Below are 18,369 nucleotides of genomic sequence, written 5' to 3'. Positions count from 1 at the left end.
TGTTCTTTGCATCGGGGAGGTCAAAAAATTAAAAAACAAGGCTACATTTACATGTTAAATTCAAACAGATTTTGTTGCTATCCAATAAAAAACATGTTTCCTTTTAACTTTTAATGGAAGTCAATATATATTTTTTGAGAATTTCTACTGAGCAATTCATTAAGGAATTTTGACACAGTGTGTCAAAATGTGTATGTTCAGTGTATGTTCAAATTTTGCAGTAAACTAAAATGTTTTTTTATTGGAGAACATTATATTTTTGACTGGTTTCACATATGCAGCTCTGGAAAAAATAAGAGACCACTTTACTAAATTGAAAACCTCTGGCATATAATCAAGAGGAAGATGGATGATCACAAGCCATCAAACCAAACTAAACTGCTTGAATTTTTGCACCAGGAGTGAAGGCATAACATTATCCAAAATCAGTGTGTAAGACTGGTGGAGGAGAACATAAAAAAATGCATGAAAACTGTGATTAAAAACCAGGGTTATTCCACCAAATATTGATTTCTGAACTCTTAAAACTTTATGAATATGAACTCGTTTTCTTTGTATTATTTGAGGTCTGAAAGCTCTGCATCTTTTTTGTTACTTCAGCCATTTCTCATAGCTGCAAATAAATGCTCTAAATGACAACATTTTCGTTTGGAATTTGGGAGAAATGTTGTCTGTAGTTTATAGAGTAAAACAATGTTCATTTTACTCAAACATAAACCTGTAAACAGCAAAATCAGAGAAACTGATTAAAAAAGTGGACTATTATTTTCTTTCCAGAGCCGTATTTTTGTATGAATGTTTTTTGGATTACAGAAGGCATCATATCACCCACTTTCATCATGGCTAATGTGAAGCAGAAGTGAAATTATTGTTTAGGATCTTTTATTATTAACAAGGAGTTATATATTATAAGTCATACAAGACTATGACGAGTTCAATTACTTGTTTCCAGCATGTTGGTGGAAGTTGTGCTACATTTACAATAAATAGGAGTATATACAACTATAACGAAGCAAAGACCGCTGCAAAATTCAGCATGCAGTTATGTCTCAGGTATGCAGATATGTCACTGATTACAGGTGTGATCATTTGGTGTGCCCACAAAAGGTCTTTTAGAGGTTCTTTTCAGGTAGTGTACACCTTGGTGAGAGATCACTTACTGCTAGACATGCCAAAGACACTCTGCCCAGTTTATAGACATGGACAGAGATACTCAGTCAGCCACCATCACCTTTGTTTGCAGTAGTTTCGTGAACAATAATCCTGGACTGCTTCCGGACTGAAATTTTATCATCTTTATCATCATCTTTTATCAAATTGTGTTTGGGATCTGACAAGGGTCAGGATTGAGCATTGAGTCCCTGTGGTGAGCACTTGCTGTGAAGTGACACACTGTCCCATCTGCTGGTGGAATGATCTGAGGAGCTATTATATACAACAGTCAGCCACCCCTAGTAGTTATACATGGGACACAAACAGCTCAGTGGTATGAGTGGAACATCCTGCAACCACACGTCTGTCCTCTCATGGCAGGGCTTCCAACTGGCATTTTTCAGCAGGATAATGTTCACCCACACACAGCAAAGAGTTTCCCAGGCCCAGGTGCAATATCTGCAAGCAAATGGGCAGCAGGGTACCATACATAACCTGTACATGTCCATGCACAACCTTATCTCAGTATCTCACCTTCTATCCAGGCTAAAAGTGGACCTACAGGCTACTACAGCCTCCTTTCACTTCACAGTTCTTCTCCAAAAAAACGTATTCTTTCAGTCTTATACCGTAATGACTGTCGGTCAGGGCGCTGTGACAAAGTGCTGCCCTCAGGAGAACCCTGGCACTGGCTCTTAGTGTTTGAACATAGCTTTGAGTTCACCAGAGGAACCACCGCCCATTAACACCCTCAATACAAAAAGAGAGAGAGAGGCATGGATAGAGAGAGAGACTTAAGTAGAAACAAAAAAACCTCTTCACTACCACTCTTCACTAACATGCCTTGTTCTTCCATCCTCACACAGTTTAAGGGCAAGACTTAATGCAGTATAAATCAAGCCGAACAGTTAAAAACGCTAAGCGCACTAAGCATGCTGTCTGAAACGGAGCCAGTCGCCACAGTGATTTCAGTGGACTTCCTCTCCATCGTGCTCGGCTCACCACTGCAATGTAATCAGTGGTTGGTGGGTTTCTGTGTATGTAGTTTAAAGGGCCCTATATCCTTTAAAAAACAAACCTCTCTTTGTCAGTTACAATTAAACAGTTTTTCTTTACAATAAAGCATTTTGTGATTGCTTTACATAGTGCCCAATTTTAAAAACTAGCAGCTTTAACTTTACTAATTCACTACCAGTATTATTTTTTTTAATTACAGTATTTTTTAGACTATAAGGCGCACCGGATTAAAGGGCTCATATAGTGTTCTCATGCAATGTGTTAAAACTAACGACTAAACACCAAGTTAAACCAGAGCCAATGAAGACAGTCATTGTAAGCTTGACCATTTACTCACTCTTCCTCATTAACATTAAAGCGAAAAGGGAATGCCTCGAATGGAGGTGGATGAGCTTGACTAGTTTCCTGACAAGCAAAACAACAGCTCCTGAAATCCACCGGAAGTGACCCAAACAGAAAGTGACATCATACAATAAATAACTAGACATATAACACTAATTTATTAAAAACACTATCCAACATAAAGTTTATGATCTAATACACTTTCTATGCTTTTTACACAAAAAATAAACATTATATTTAATAAAAATCTGAAGAAAATATTAGATTAACTTAAAGCGTTAAGCAACACGGCTCACTATCAATGAACGTCTATTTTCTGGTCTATTTTCATACATAAGGCGCAGCAGATTATAAGGCGCATTAAGTGATAGGCTACTAGTAAAAATGCATACTTGAAGTGAACATTGGTGTCACCATGGGTCCTTTCTTATTCAGCAGGTCATGCTACTGAGGGGAGGGGGGACGCCTAAGTAAACAAAACTGTAATTCTTAAAAAAAAAAACATTCTTTCAAAGTCAAACAAACGCTGGATGTTAATCTACGCAGATTCTCTCCTAAAACTGTTTATTTGGGTGAGTAAAGCGCTTCTGTTTATTTACAGTAAGCTTAGAATTCCAGTATTTTGTCCAAGGGTGAGCGCTAGCCGTGATTAGCAAGCCATTAGCCAGCCCCCGTTAGCAGTGCTAGCCAGTTGCAGTTAGCGCCACTGTCCATCTGTGGTAAATTCCCCCTGACAGCGCTAGACTGAAGAAACCTGAGTGTTCCGGTAACTCATGGCAATATCAGCTAGTGTTTTGTCCCACATAGCTTGTTTAAAGTCATAAAGTCCAATATACTCACCTCTGAACGGCGAGGCAGCTAGCACTGCGGTTAATGCTAATGCCACTGCACTAAACTTCACTAAAACTCCACACTGCAAAAACTATTTCTCACTTGTTCTAACCATTATTTCCTTGTTTTAAGTAATTTAATCTACTAAAATGTACTGAATGCAATCTACATATTCCACTGGCGGCTATTTTTGCTTAATTAAAAAATCCACTAAACCCTAAACCATATTTTTTCCATTAATACCTGAAATGTGTTCCTTTGAAGTAATGATACATACCAGTCCTGTTTAAAATCTTTAAAAAATACTTTTAGTGGAGTAATCAGTGTAAATATGTGACATTAGTGCCCCTTTAAACATTATTTTTTTGAGAAAACTAAATTTCCTGAATTAAGCAACATTATCTGCCAATACAATAAGACACTTTCAGTAGATTATCATTTATGCAGTGCATTATTTTTTTTTTAAATCATTAAATGGGTTTTTTTCCAAACACGGGCCCTTTAAACATAAAATGCAAGCATACATTTTAATGACTAAATAAGTGATGGTGTAGTTTCCCTACTGAGAATGCTAGAAATGATAATTATGCAACAAACCACTCTAACCACCATCACGACCTTGTTCTCCATCTCCTGTTTACTCCACTTATTCTGTTTTGAATTGAATCATATGTTTTTAATAGACATGCTACAATCCAATCCAGAATGATTGAGTGACTTTTAAACCTCCCTACAGGGAGCTTTATAAAAACACCACAATGAGCTCAAGATAACTCCAGAAGCACTCGTAGCTTAGAGGTGTTTCTGAGAAGAGATTTGAGTGTCCGCACTGTTCTGCTAGAAGATTAACTCTGTACTGTTATGAATTAGAGCTGCAACGATTCGTCGATATAATCAACAATGTTGATTAATTAAGTTTGTCCACTACAGATTTAATTGTTGACTAATCGTTAATTTGTAACAGTACCGCATTACACAAAGTAATGGGGACAGAAGAGTAATGGGTGATGGGTAAAGGGATCACACAGGTTACACTCACTTTAGTCTGTGTCTCCGAAAGTGCCCAAACACAACAGATATAATACATATTTACTCACTAAATATTAGTGCGCTCCACATTTAAACAGCATCTAGGCATTTAAAGGCCTTTTAAATCTCATGTTCAGCTGTTTCTATTATTTTTAGAGATGGAGAAAATGCCAGAAATAATCATAAACTAATCAAAAAAATAATCGTCAGATTAGTCGACTACCAAAATAATCATTAGTTGCAGCCCTATTATGAATACAATACAATAGTAGGATCTCCATTAACATATTGAGACCTTGCTGGAATACATTTTAAATATTCATTATAAATAAGACTCAAGACTTAATGAAAGCCTGTACTGTTTATCACATTTTTATTTTTTTGTTTATTTACACCATATGGCAATTTTTTTTCTAAAATAAATGGTATTAAACAAGACTTTATCCTGATTTTGTTGGAGTAACAATTTTTACTGTCTAGAGGTTTTCTGCTAGATTTTGGAGCATTAATGTGAGAATATGATTGAATCTAGTGACAAAGAGCTTCCACCCTACTTCATCCCCAACTCCTTAACTTACTCCAAATCATTGGAAGATGTTCCACTGCTCCACAACTCAATTCTGGGGGTCTTAATACACTTCTATCCCATGCCAGGCATTATCCTGGGTCCACTGCCAGTATTCTCTACACTAAAACTGTGTGTTAGTAATGAGTACAAGTTAACGTAGCTGAATGTATTTATATTTGAAGGGGTTTGCACAAATCCTTGGACACTGAGGGTCTTATTTTAGTGATCTATAGATTTAGAAGGTGTCGGTGGGTGTTTGGTATCGTGAGGGCTCTAAAAAGGGAGCACCAATAGGAATGTACTTTTATAATTGACTGTTGTCTAGATTAATTTCAGTCAGTGGCGCATCTGGGTTTTCAGCTGCCAAAATATCAACAAACCAGAAATTTACCTGTACACACTTTAATTTCCAGACCACCACGCCAGTGTAGATTTATTCCTAAACTCTGAAGCTACTTTAACACCACGGGCACAAAACATAAAAATAGACTATTAAGGGGGTGTTAAGGTACAATAGGGTTCATAGTGTATGTGAAGCATGGTAAGCTTAAGGTAAGGAGATAAAAAAAGAACTGTGTTTATATACAGGGTATAGAATGAAGGATAAGCAGCTGACGCAAGGGTTGGCAACTAAGTTTGGCCACGGGCCAGATATTTTCCAAGCCATTATGTGGCGGGCCACAAAAAAAATTCTGTTTTGGAAAATAAAGTGTAATGGAATGGAGGGCTACAGACTAGTAGCTCTCCAGGCCAGATGGTTGTTGAACAAAATTACAGAACAGTTAAATGCAAAGTAGGGTCGGCCCCCTATGGCCGACCCCTGAGCTAACGGACCATAAACAAACAGCAAAGCAATTAGCGCTAACTAGCATGAGAACTAGCATTACTATAACATAGTATATTGAGTTGAAAATAGCAGAAAAATAGCAATAATAAAAGTATATTACTGTTGATTATTGAGATGTCCCTTCCTTTGTAATACTCTGCGAGGGTGATGGAGGATCCGTGGCCAGAGGCAACAATGCGTATTGTTCGGCTGCTGTCGCCGCAGTCCAGGTGGGAGGAGGTGCCCAGCTCTGAGCCCCTCACCCCCAGGGTCTCCGGGAAACTGAACACTTCTCGAGTGCGGTCCCGGCAGTAGGACTTGTACCACCACTGCACCACAGGGGTCTGGGAGGAAACGGTGGAGTACTGGCACGGCAGAACCACAGACTGGAAAAGCATGGCGAACCTGCGCTCGTCTCGCACTGTTACCTGCACCGCCTCGCACCACGACACACCTGGAGACAGAAGAACAGAGACACAGCTGAAAAACCTGAGACGAGAGAAAAGAACAGAGACACAGCTGAAAAACCTGAGACGAGAGAAAAGAACAGAGACACAGCTGAAAAACCTGAGACGAGAGAGAGAGGCAAAAGGCAACAAAGGGCCAATCAAGATGCCTGTGGCACTGTGGGAATTTACCTCAGCCGTGCTATTTTATTCACAAATTTATCTCAGCAGTGCTATTTTATTCACATGTTTACCTCAGAACAGCAGTGCTATTCTAAATCACACATTTACTTCAGCAGTGATATTCTATTTACACATGTACCTCAGCAATGTTATTCTATTCACACATTTACCTCACAATCAAATTTCAATTAGCAGTAAAATTCTAACCACATTTACCTCATCAGTGCTATTCTCACCATAAAGTGTAGGCAAAAGTTACCTTGTGGGTCTGACCATCTAAAGCTGTACACTACACAAATACTACACTACTACACAAAACTGAGATCATTTTTGTTTGTCTTCCTGTGTGTCTTTAATTTTATAATACAGAAAGTAATCTTTTTTTTTAATCAACCTTATTTATTTTCCTTACTGAATCTGTGTTGCATAGTAAGCAGAACTGAAGGCCAACTGGTAAGGTTTTTTCACGTCCAATTACCCACGACTTTCAACACTCCATTTCATGACGATAGTAACAAAGCACATCATTCTTTCTGACATCTCCAACAGCAGTCATTGTTTATTAGACCCATTCCATGCAGTCGGCAGGGTGTCTAATAGTATCTATTCAATATTTTATAGTGGTCAGTATTTCATAATATATCTTTCTGAAGTTGCTAAAGCATTTAATCAGGTTTCTCTTTCAATTTCACTCCCCTTTACTTTGCCTTATTACTAAGTATTTTTAAACTGTTCGTATTATTACTTCCTACTTTTACTGCATTTCTACAAAACTCTGATGCCTTGTGATGTCCCTTTATTATCATTCCCTTTACTATCATTATTTTATATATTTTATATTAACTCCCTCATTGGCTACAACCTGAAAGATTCATCATTCTAGAAAACTAGAGAGTAGAAACCAAACAAAATGACACATTTGGCCAAATTTACCTCAGCAGTGCTATTTTATTCATAGATTTACCTCAGCAGTGCTATTTTAGTCATAGTTTTACCTCGGCAGTGCTATGCTAATTATGAATTTGCCTCAGCAGTGATATGCTCATTTTGAATTAACTCCAGTAGCGCTTTGCTAACCATTAATATCCCCAGCAGCACTATGCTTATTATAAAATTTACATCAGCAGTAATATTTTAATAATATTTTTATCTTAGCAGTGCTATATACTGATCATAAATTTACCTCAGCAGTGCTATATTAATGATAAATTTACCCTCAGCAGTGCTATGCAAATCATTAATTTACCCAGCAGCGCTGTGCTAATTATGAATTTATCTCAGCAGGGATATTTTAATCATATATTTACCTCAGCAATGCTATACTATTCATAAATTTACCTCAGCAGTGCTACTTTAAATTTAAGTTAGCTAATGTTAATTCAAGTTGGTAACAGCCTGAATGACTTGTTCAATTATAGCAAACTCAACTGTGTTTTGAAAAAGCATAGGCTACATGATCGAAGGGCCACAGATTTCTATTGGCCTCCATCAAAGGGTTAAATCTTTTCTTCGTACTCACACATACGTATTACTACCATACTACAAGTGACCAAAACTGTTTGTTTATCTGTGACATCGTTAATGCAAATATTTTACGCACCTTAAAAAAAAAAAAAAAACATGATGGTGAAATGTGAAAAAAACTCACAGACCACAATCACTGTCAGGGTATCATTCTGGGTTTTAACAATCCTCTTCACCCCTCTTACTCACTGCTCCACAGGACTGTACTTTATCACTCTGCTCTTTCCCTCCCTGTCTGTCTATTATCATTAGCTGGAGGATGGTGATGCAGCAAATTACAGCACTGCAGGAAAGTGCTTATTATCACAGCATTCTCAACCCATCTCTACTCCAAAACAGCTCATTACTCTCAAACACTGGGCTTTACATACTACATGAGCTGGACATTTATGCAGGCTAGGCTGAGGCAGAGCTGAGCAATATATCGTAAATAGAAATATATTTCAAGTAGGGCTTTCAACGATAACGCGCCAACACATGCAATTAATCCGGAAACTTTAGAATGGTAATTGTTTTACTCAAATTAATCACAGTTTTATTTAGCGATTGCAGCATCGCTAATGCACCGCTATCGTACCGTATTTTTCTACTATAAGGTGCACCAGATTTTACATCTTTTTTCTGGTCTATTTTTATTTTGACCAGGGATGCCTTGTTGCATGTGTGCATGCCACTGTATGTGGCAAAGTGTATTTGAATCACAATATGTACCATGAATGCATTTTCGGATATGTTGATAATTTTGTGCAGCCCTACACAAACACACACACACACACAAAGACACACCTCAGAGCTACTGTGCTTCTAAGGGTCTAATAATGCTTTTCTCATGGTGGGAGGCCTGAGGAAAACACACACGCCTAAAAACATCTGGGCTGAAAAGTCCAGTAAATGTGAGCCAGATGAACAGACACTCCTTTAGTCTGTGTTTATTAGGCTGTAACAGACCTGTATCCTCTATATCAGACTAATAACACTACCACGTGTGTTGTCAAATAACAACAAATAATGGAAAAGAATTGAAGTGTGGGCAAATGTACAGGGTTGAAGGAGATAAATAATAATATGCTACTATGCTTAAGGCTTAGAAAAATTACATATTTGATATAATATTAAGTGTTTTATTAAGATTATAGTGCCCCCAAATCAGTTATTTTACTTTGGTTTTGGATACAAGATTGTCGTATTAATTAGGGAAGCACCATGATGCAGAACATAATTATATCAGTGTTGGCCAATAGTTGCTTTTTTAGGATCATCTGCGTCACCCAATACCACGCAGCCTTAGTAAACATGTGAATCAAGTTTCAACAATGTATCCGTCTTTTAAGAATTTGTGATTCTACACTCCAGTTAAACACTCAAAAATAAACTTTTTTTTTATAATTTTACTTAAAATTTTTCCCATTTTCTCCCCAGTTTATACTGCCAATTACCCAACCCACTCACTAGGACTCCCTCTATCACTAGTAATGCCCCAACACACCAGGACGGTGATACATGTGAAGTCAGCCACCGCTTCTTTTCGAGCTGCGGCTGATGCAGCATTACCGAGCAGTCAGTGTGCTTGGAGGAAAGCATAGCGACTCGGTTCCGAAACAACAGCTCACAGACGCCCTGTGCTGCAGACATCACCCTAGGAGTGATGTGGGGAGAAAGCACCATCTACCCACCCGGAGGGAGCAGGGCCAATTGTGCTCCCTCTGAACGCCGGCAACTTGATGGCAAAGCTGCATAAATGGGGGTTTGAACCTGCGACCTCCCTTTCGTAGTGGCAGCGCTTTAGACAGCTGGACCGCCAGACTATGGAAAAAGAGTCTGATTTATCCAATACCCAACAGGCAGCGCGAGAAGAGAAAGCAAAACAACCGGACGGAGGCGGACAGTAGAAGGCTGGATCAAGAGGTCACCCTTTCCTTTTCTCCCCTGCTTAGGGGTCCTTCTTTCAGGGGTGTGGCACATTAGACCTTCCCCAAAAACCTCTGTGGAAACATTTTCTTAGGGGGAGGAACAACAGGGAGAGCTAGCAGGTCTTTAGTTGTGTTTATTACTCTTCTAGGAGGGACTTCAGTCGAGGAATTTAAACAAAGTCTTTGTTACGAAGGCCTTTAGTTGAAGGAATGAGGAATGTTATTAGTTTTAAGGATTTTTACAGGAACAGAAACACAGACTTTGTGGAGGAATCTCCCACAGACAGGGATACACTGGAACTGCAATCCAAACACGGCTTTATTATGTCATGCTAGTTAAGCTGAGAGGACAGGAGATGAGAAAATCGGGGAGGTAAGGTCGAGGAGGTCAGGTGTGACTGCAAACTCAGTCTTATTACTCTGTAACTGGGTGTGTGGAGCTTAGTCAACTTCACTTAAAGTGAATAACACATGATTAACACAACAGTAAACTGTTTATTTATAGACATTCCATTGTCATATCAGAATATACTGACCACCTTCTAGTTTCTACATTTTGGATCAGACACAGCAGAGCTGCTGAAGTTTTTAAACCCCTCAGTATTAAATGTTAGACTGAGAATCCAGCCGCGTCCTGTGAGCAGTGTTTATGACTCCATGAAACACAAACTGTGCAGCAACAGAAGAGCTTCTGCCTCTGACTTTACAAGGTGGAGTAGTTTGAAAAAAAGTGTCTAATAGAGTGAATAGTGAGTGTTAGAGACAACTGATGGGTCTACTTATCATAAAGACCAATCACATAAATCACACAAATAATAAATGAGCAAGCCTAATATTTTTGTCTCATTTGTTGATTTGAAACAAATCTGCAGAAATATATAAAATTTGTGATAGAGGGGTTACAATTATATATATTTATATATATTAATTATATTTAATATAGATTAATTATATATACTTTTACTACTATAACAGCATTTACTTCTGTTTGAGTTATTCTTGTACTAGAATAACTACTTTACATCTGTTTGAGTAATCCTTATACTAAAATAAAGCACCTGTACATCTAGCTTCTGTTTGCGTCAAACGTGTACCTAAATAGTAGTACTTTTAATTCTATTTGAGTTATTATTGTACTAAAATAACAGCAAAATTTAGTTCTGTTTGAATTAAACTTGTAATAGGAATAGCAATAGTAATTTTACTTATATTTGAGTTAATTTTACGGTGGCTGAGAAAGCCCAACGCAGTGCAAATTGAAAAGCGCTGCAAAAGCACAAAACACATCCATCAAAATTACAACACAGGCGCAGCAAATAGAAAAACGCGCTGCAAAAAGAAAAACGCGCTGCAAATAGAAAAACGCGCTGCAAATAGAACCACAACACAACGGAAGTGAGTCACAACGGAATTTTCCCGGGGGACCTTAAAAGATGCTGTACCAGCTGTATACAAAGGACAATAAGTGGCAAACAAGCTTCTGAAAAGTAAGTAATGTTTATTACCTGTGATTACCACGGTTGTGTGCATATTATTAAAAGTTCTGCTTCACAAAACGCCTTGTTTGCCACGTATTGTCCTTTGTACACATAGTGAAGTCCGAGACGTTACTGAAGACGCAGCTTAGCTGGTACAGTATCTTTTAAGGTCCCCCGGGAAAATTCCGTTGTGTTGTGACTCACTTCCGTTGTGTTGTGGTTGTATTTGCAGCGCGTTTTTCTATTTGCTGCGCCTGTGTTGTAATTTTGATGGATGTGTTTTGTGCTTTTGCAGCGCTTTTCAATTTGCACTGCGTTGGGCTTTCTCGGCCACCGTATAATTTACTAAAATAACAGCACTTTTACTTTAGTTTGAGTTAAACTTATACTGAAATAAAAGTACATTTACTTACACTAGAGTTATCATTGTAGTAAAATAACAGCACTTTCACTTCTATTTGAGTTATTATTTGACTAAAATAACAGCAACTTTTTTTGTTTGAATTTAACTTCACTAAATAATAGTACTTTTACTTATATTTGAGTTATTATTGTACACAAATAACAACACTTTTACTTCTGTTTGAGTTGTTATTTTACTAAAATAACAGCAACTTTTATTTCTGTTTGAGTTAAATTTGTTCTAAAATAACAACACTTTTACTTATGTTTGAGTTAATTTTTTACTATAATAATAATACTTTTACTTATATTTGAGTTATTATTGTACTAAAATAACAGCACTTTTACTTCTGTTCAAGTTAAACCTGTTCTTAAATAATAGAACTTTTACTCATGAGTTATTATTGTAATAGGATAATAGTACTATTACTTCTATGAGTTATTATTGTTGTACTAAAATGACAGTACTATTGAGCTACTTCTGTTTGAGTTAAACTTCTACTAAAATAAATGCCCTTTTACTTAAATTCGAGTTATTTCTGTACTAAACTTTATTTAACTCGAGTACAGGTTTAGGTGCTGGAGCTCTGAGATCAGGCTAACAGCAGCGCAGGTACGGTTAGGTTTGTTAGTTTAGTTTACATGAGCGAAGTTGGCTGTGTTCTAATAAACGTTACCTACACTTTAACTAGATTTAAATAGAACAACTGTTTGAAGGAAACATTAATAATTTGTATCTTTTTTCTGACCGGAGAACAGTGGGTGAGAGCGGGACCTGTCGCGGGGAGAGGAACCTGCTGATCTCAGGCTGCTCCTCAGTTTTACAGAAACCAGATTAAAACTTTTTTACCTGTGAAAAACAGCAGAGTAATCCACCATCTCCAGAAGTTCATCATTTTAGAGTTCAGCGCTGTAGAATCCGGGTTAAACTGGTGATCATGTTCTCCTCTTCTTCTCCTCCTCATTCTCTCCTCCGCGGCGGTTCTCCTGGCTCTGAAGAGGCTCTGAGTAACGGGACTGAACCGCCTCTGAAATGGGAGTTCACCCGCGCTGAGACACACCGGCCGCTTCCCAAATCACTCCCAGCGGGACACGCAGCGGAGCTAGTGCACTACTGAGGCCCGGAAGCAGCGACCTCGTGCCCTACATAGGTCGCAGGGACGCGTTTGGGATCGAGCCGCAGTTAGACTGCAGGGTGCAGGCCGATGTTAATCAGTGACTGTAGAGTACTACTACTACTACTTTATCTCAGGATGATTCTAACTGACTGTCCTCACAGTTTATTTAAAAAAGAGTTTTCTAGAAACAGATTTTAAAATTAAAAAACATTTTTATTTACTTTGTTCTCTAAAAAACAAACAGCTAAAACTACAATAATTACTCATTTCAAAGTTACCTCAGCTTAGCTTATACCCTTATTGTTTTTGACATAATTTGAATTGAAAAAATTCCAATACTTGCAGAACTGCAACAAAGAATTATATAAATAAACCTATAAAAAACAACACATTGTTTTCAGTAAGGATGACACATTCTGTGTTCTTTTAACACAACCATTGTGTTATCTCATACCAGTGTGTTTAGATCAAACAGGCCTGTTTTGGTTATACACCCTTAAAAAAATACTATATAGTTTTATGTGTTAAAATGTATACATGGACACATTATTAACATTTGCTCTATTTTATGTAAGGGACACTCATATACTGTCCCTGTAGCTTGATGCAAATAATGTTACATAAAGCTAACTATAATACATTAATGCTGCACTGGTGTCTGTATGTGGCCAGAGAGTAAGATATGTAGTTATAACATCTCAGAGATTTATTGTTTTGTGCTATTTGGAGAAAAAATTACATATAACAAATTACCAAATTAAAAAGTAGGGACAATATGGAAAATAAAAAAAAACAAAAAACATTTTGAACCTTAAAAAAAAAAAAAAAAAAAAAAAAAGGTCAAGAACCCTTGTTACTCCCCTTGTGAAAATAAAGTAAATCTGTACTTAATTACTAATTGTTTCTAATTAAAATAATATAAGTTTATAATGAGTATATTAATCATATATTATTTTCGCCACTATTTAATACAGTTATACATTATATTTGTGTGAACTGTCCGACTGAACATTAGAAACATATCAAGTGTGATTAATGTATAGATTTAACATCATATTAAAAAAAGCAAGATATCAAGATATATTGCAAGCATTAGCTATTTTAATTTAAGCAACACTTTAGTTTTAACACAAATAGGATTGTCAGCACAGTTTTAATTTGTACAAGCAAAACAATATGAATGTTTTGCTTACAAATTTCACTGAAGTACAATTTTATTGCAGAAATAGCAGCTCCCTTGACATATTTAGTAAAAGTATCGTTTTATCATAAAAATTATTTTTATAAAATAATACAAAGATTTTATGTTATTTTAAGTACATCACCACTAAAAAATTAGCACAGCCAAAAGGTATACTTTATTTATTCCAAATATAGTTCTAGTACACAATTATTATATGTAAATATTCAGCTTTTTCACAAGGGTCATCAACACTAGAGGATTTAAAAGCCTTTCAAAATACTTTTAAAAGACATTACTTAATTACTGACATAAATAGTTTTGGGGCAGTTAGTAGTAGAGTCTGTTCTGTCGCCCTCTTGTGTTTTGTTTTTGTCAAATTATTCACCAGAATTAGTGAGCAGAAATAATTTTATTAAACTATTAATGTCAAATATGAACAAACAATGCTGGTCAGAATCTAATCCGTTTAATCTGATTAAACCTGCTGATCTCACCTGGCTGACTATCTTTTTTTTTTTTTTACCACTTTGCCCCTCAAAGACCAGCTTATACCCTCTTTAACCAGATGCTAGCAGAAGCTGTGTAGTTTAGTCACCAAAGTTGAACCAAACAGAATATAAATGACGAAAGTACTACTAGAAATACATTTGCGTGTACTAGTGTAATAGTCATCAAGGTCACACAGGACCCTATGGTGACTTCTAAGCAACTGAAGGCCTCTCTCACATTGGCTATTGTTAATGGAATCTGTACTCTTATAATCCTGTCTCTAATAAGGTCATCAGCTATTTAACAAGACAATCCATTCTAATTTTGAACGGTTTGCAATGAAGGCTTGTTTGGCAGCTGCAATAAATGGTAAAAGTAGCGTTAAAACCAGGGCTGTCAACATTAGTGTGTTAACGTATGTAATTAAATTGGAAACATTAACACATTATTATTTTTTTTTTTTAACGCAATTAATTACGCCACCAAGTTTGACCCCAAAACTTCCACCAGAATCTGCCCCTGCCCAACACGCAGAATTTTTATATATATATATTAGCCTGATAATATATTGCTATGATCAAACGCTGTCTCTGCTGCTTCATGCTGTTCACACATGCGGTCTGTGCTGCGTTTACTGTTCACATCTGCGCTGCATGTCCCATTAAAAGCACTGGATTTAAAAGTGCAGCAGCAAATTTGCTGCATTAAAGCAGCTTTACACTGCATAGTTATACGTGCTGAAACACATATTCTTCTCACTGTATTTACTTTCTTGTTCCCACGCCAGACAGCTCTGACCAGTCAGAGAAGACAATGTGATCGTGTGGTTTATCGTTGTACATTTTGGCAAATTTAGGTTTATGCCTGTGTGAAACCAAACCAAACCAAACAGAGGGCGAAAATGCTCCAAGTAAATACATTTATTAACTGATCTGGACCATAGAAACAGGAGAAACAGGAAAAAAACGCTCTTTTATTCTTTTATATAGCAATTTAAGTTCTTACAACCAAGCTGAAAAGTAAAAAGGTTTTCTCTACCCAATTTGTCATGCTTTCTTTATTTCAGTGCCCCACGTTGGTTTTATGTCTCCTTAAACATACAAGTATATACAAATATTTTAAATTGGCACTACTAATATATAGTTGCATTTTCAGTTTTTTTATTTACCTTTAAATATCCACTATATATCCACTTGCGTCTTAAGGAAAACAAGTGCAATTAATCATAGTTAATCACAGAATATTGTTGTGATTATTCTGATACATTTTTTTAATTGATTGACCCCACTATTGAAAATGTAAACCACAGCTACGCAGTATTTAAAAAAAAAAAATCCCAATTTGGCGGGGAAACCGTGAAACTGGCGTCTCTGAACTTGCCACACAATACACACCCAACCAGTCCTTCTTTTCTTTTTTACTGGAATGTTACAACCTGCAACAGATAACAAGCTGCATACCTTTCCAATGACTGGATGTAGCGAGAAAGATCTGCACGGCATGACTGCTCACAGATCTCTCAGGCATTGCTCCTGTTTGATGCTGCTATCAGACACCACACAAGCAAGTTCTAACACTGAGATCTGTTTCCAAATTATACTTCTAGGAAGCTCAACTCTGAAACAGAACAATCGTTTATATATTAGTATTTCATTAGTATTTCTTGGGTACTTAGCAGGGCGTTACACATGTTGTAAAGTAATATATGACATTGCAAAGACTGCTATTAGTGTGAAAATGTCTATTTTAAAAAAAGTTTCAAACTGTTGTCTGTCTGGTCCGTGCCTCCTGGTGTCGCTGTGCTGTTTGCCAATTCGAGGCGATATGTTTGCGTGTATGAATATTCACTAAAGCAGCGTTATACCGGATCACAAGAGCACTCTTTTCCACAAAAAACAGCTCACATGGCATTAGTTTATACTAAAAATAATAAAAGAAAAAACACGATGGAATGAGACCTTTAAATTCTTCCCATTTTTTTATTACTACCGATGGCCCACAGTATTGTACGTACAGGACTCTTCAAGATACAGACTCAAGTGTTCGTAAAATAAAATGAGAAGCATACCCGTGATGCCTTTTTCTCCCTTTACCTACACTTCACCTGTGATCACATCTCTCTCTAAAAGTCTTAACAGAAAAGTTCATTCGCAGCCCACTATTTAGCTTGACTCACACATGCAGTACTGTGTGAAATAAGAGCACTTCAATTTCTGCAGCTGCAAATTTTCCAGATGCTACTTATCTGAACAATGGACTCTCCACTACCTCACTAGGTGAGCAGACTGAAAACGCCTCACTTTTCTTTCTTTTAAGAGTGAGAGCATGCTGAGCTTTTTATTGCTTAATAAAATAAAGACCAAAAATTCCAGACATCAGTTGTCTAGCAGCAAAAATAGTTTGGATGATTTATTGTTTAAGAAAGTAAAAAATGAAATCCGCATCTCCATAACAGTTGTCAGCAGAGGGAAGCATGAAGTGCTGTAAGATTTTCCGGGAAAACACTGCACCGACTTTAGACTTGATAATAGAACACCGTGGGTCAACACATCTCTCCAAACCATCACTGATTGTAGAAACTTCACACTAGACCTCAAGCAGTTTGGACTGTGTGTCTCTCCACTCTTCCTCCAGACTCTGCTCCCTTTATTTCCAAATGAAATGCAAAATTTACTGATGATCAGTGATGTTTTGGAGAGACATGTCATCTGTTGGTGTTGATCCACTGTGTTATATTAACAAGTCCAAAGGCAGTGCAGTGTTTTTCCGGGAAAAAAAAGTCTTACAGCACTTTACGCTTCCCTCTACTGACAACTTTTATGGAGATGTGGATTTTATTTTCCAGCAGGACTTGGAACACTGCCCACACTGCTAAAAGTACAAATTGGTCTTATATAATATTAAAGCATTCTTAGATACTGATTGTTAGGTTTTCATTGTCATCAACATCAATCATCAACAATAAAAGAAATAAATATGTGCACCTGTATGCATGTATGTGTAATGCGTAACATGTAATATAAATGTGTGTGTCTGTGTGTGTGATTTCCATGAAAAAAAACAGCTGGATGTAAAAGTATATATATATATGACTTTAATAACATTTAAAAATTGAAACAATAACTTTTACAATTAAAACATAAATGATTATAATATGACAAAAACATCAAAATCAAAAGCTCATTATGTGGGGAAGTGAGACGTTCACTGTGCCCACAAGACCTCCAGCTATTTAAGAGGAACACCCATAAGTTTTTAAACAGAGTCAGACAACCTGTCAAACAACTTTAAGACTTATCTTTCATGTTGGATGTAAATATGTGCCCAGAGAAAGCTGGCATACAACTAAAGCATTCTCCTCTAATACAGCGCCTGTACACTCATCTATAATAGTACAATAGCCAGTCTACATGTTACTCAAAAAAGCAAAAATAAAGTATAAAATTAAAGCAAGCGATTACATTATTAAAAAGCTAGAAATGTAAAAGAATAGGCCAGTTGTGGTTGTTAAAATTATTCCATGATGTAATATAGCTAAAACTTTCATTTCATTCAGCATTCTTCACAGGATACAAGCTATTCCACTCTTTGACCAGCAAATGCAACACAGACAAAAAAATAATAATCCACAGGGGCTTCATAGGTTACAGAGACAGCAAGCTAACACACATCCTCCAGAATTCACTGGGGGGCAACGCCAAAACAGTCATCATCTGCACAATAACTCCAGTCACTGTAGACGAAACCCTGAGTACTTTACAGGTAAGTCATTGCTGATTATGTCTAGATAGAGTTTATTTTTTGGATCTTAAATGGTAAGCATTTTGCTTCTTGTCCCTTCTCTTACAAATTAGCAAGTGCAGCTAAACTA

General features: G+C 36.9%; 2 protein-coding genes across 4 annotated transcripts in view; both read right to left on the bottom strand.

The window, feature by feature from the left end:
* Positions 1-12,719, bottom strand: part of LOC103042103 (immunoglobulin-like domain-containing receptor 2) — a 49,164-nt gene extending 36,445 nt beyond the window's left edge. For all 3 annotated transcript variants that reach the window (XM_049470155.1, XM_007254837.4, XM_049470156.1), the window contains exons 1-2: positions 12,559-12,719; positions 5,887-6,219 (exon numbers count right to left, since the gene is read on the bottom strand). In XM_049470155.1, coding sequence (XP_049326112.1) covers positions 5,887-6,219; positions 12,559-12,673 — 448 coding nt within the window. In that variant the 5' untranslated portion in view covers positions 12,674-12,719. The remainder of the gene's footprint in view (positions 1-5,886; positions 6,220-12,558) is intronic.
* tmem39a (transmembrane protein 39A) overlaps positions 1-18,369 on the bottom strand; it is a 149,511-nt gene that overhangs the window by 91,095 nt on the left and 40,047 nt on the right. The gene's annotated exons all lie outside the window — the stretch shown is intronic.

The sequence above is a fragment of the Astyanax mexicanus genome, chromosome 21 (genome assembly GCF_023375975.1).
Source record: "Astyanax mexicanus isolate ESR-SI-001 chromosome 21, AstMex3_surface, whole genome shotgun sequence".
Lineage (NCBI taxonomy): Eukaryota > Metazoa > Chordata > Actinopteri > Characiformes > Acestrorhamphidae > Astyanax > Astyanax mexicanus.
The sequence above is the reverse complement of the archived record's forward strand: the minus strand, read 5'-3'. Positions and strand labels throughout refer to the sequence as shown.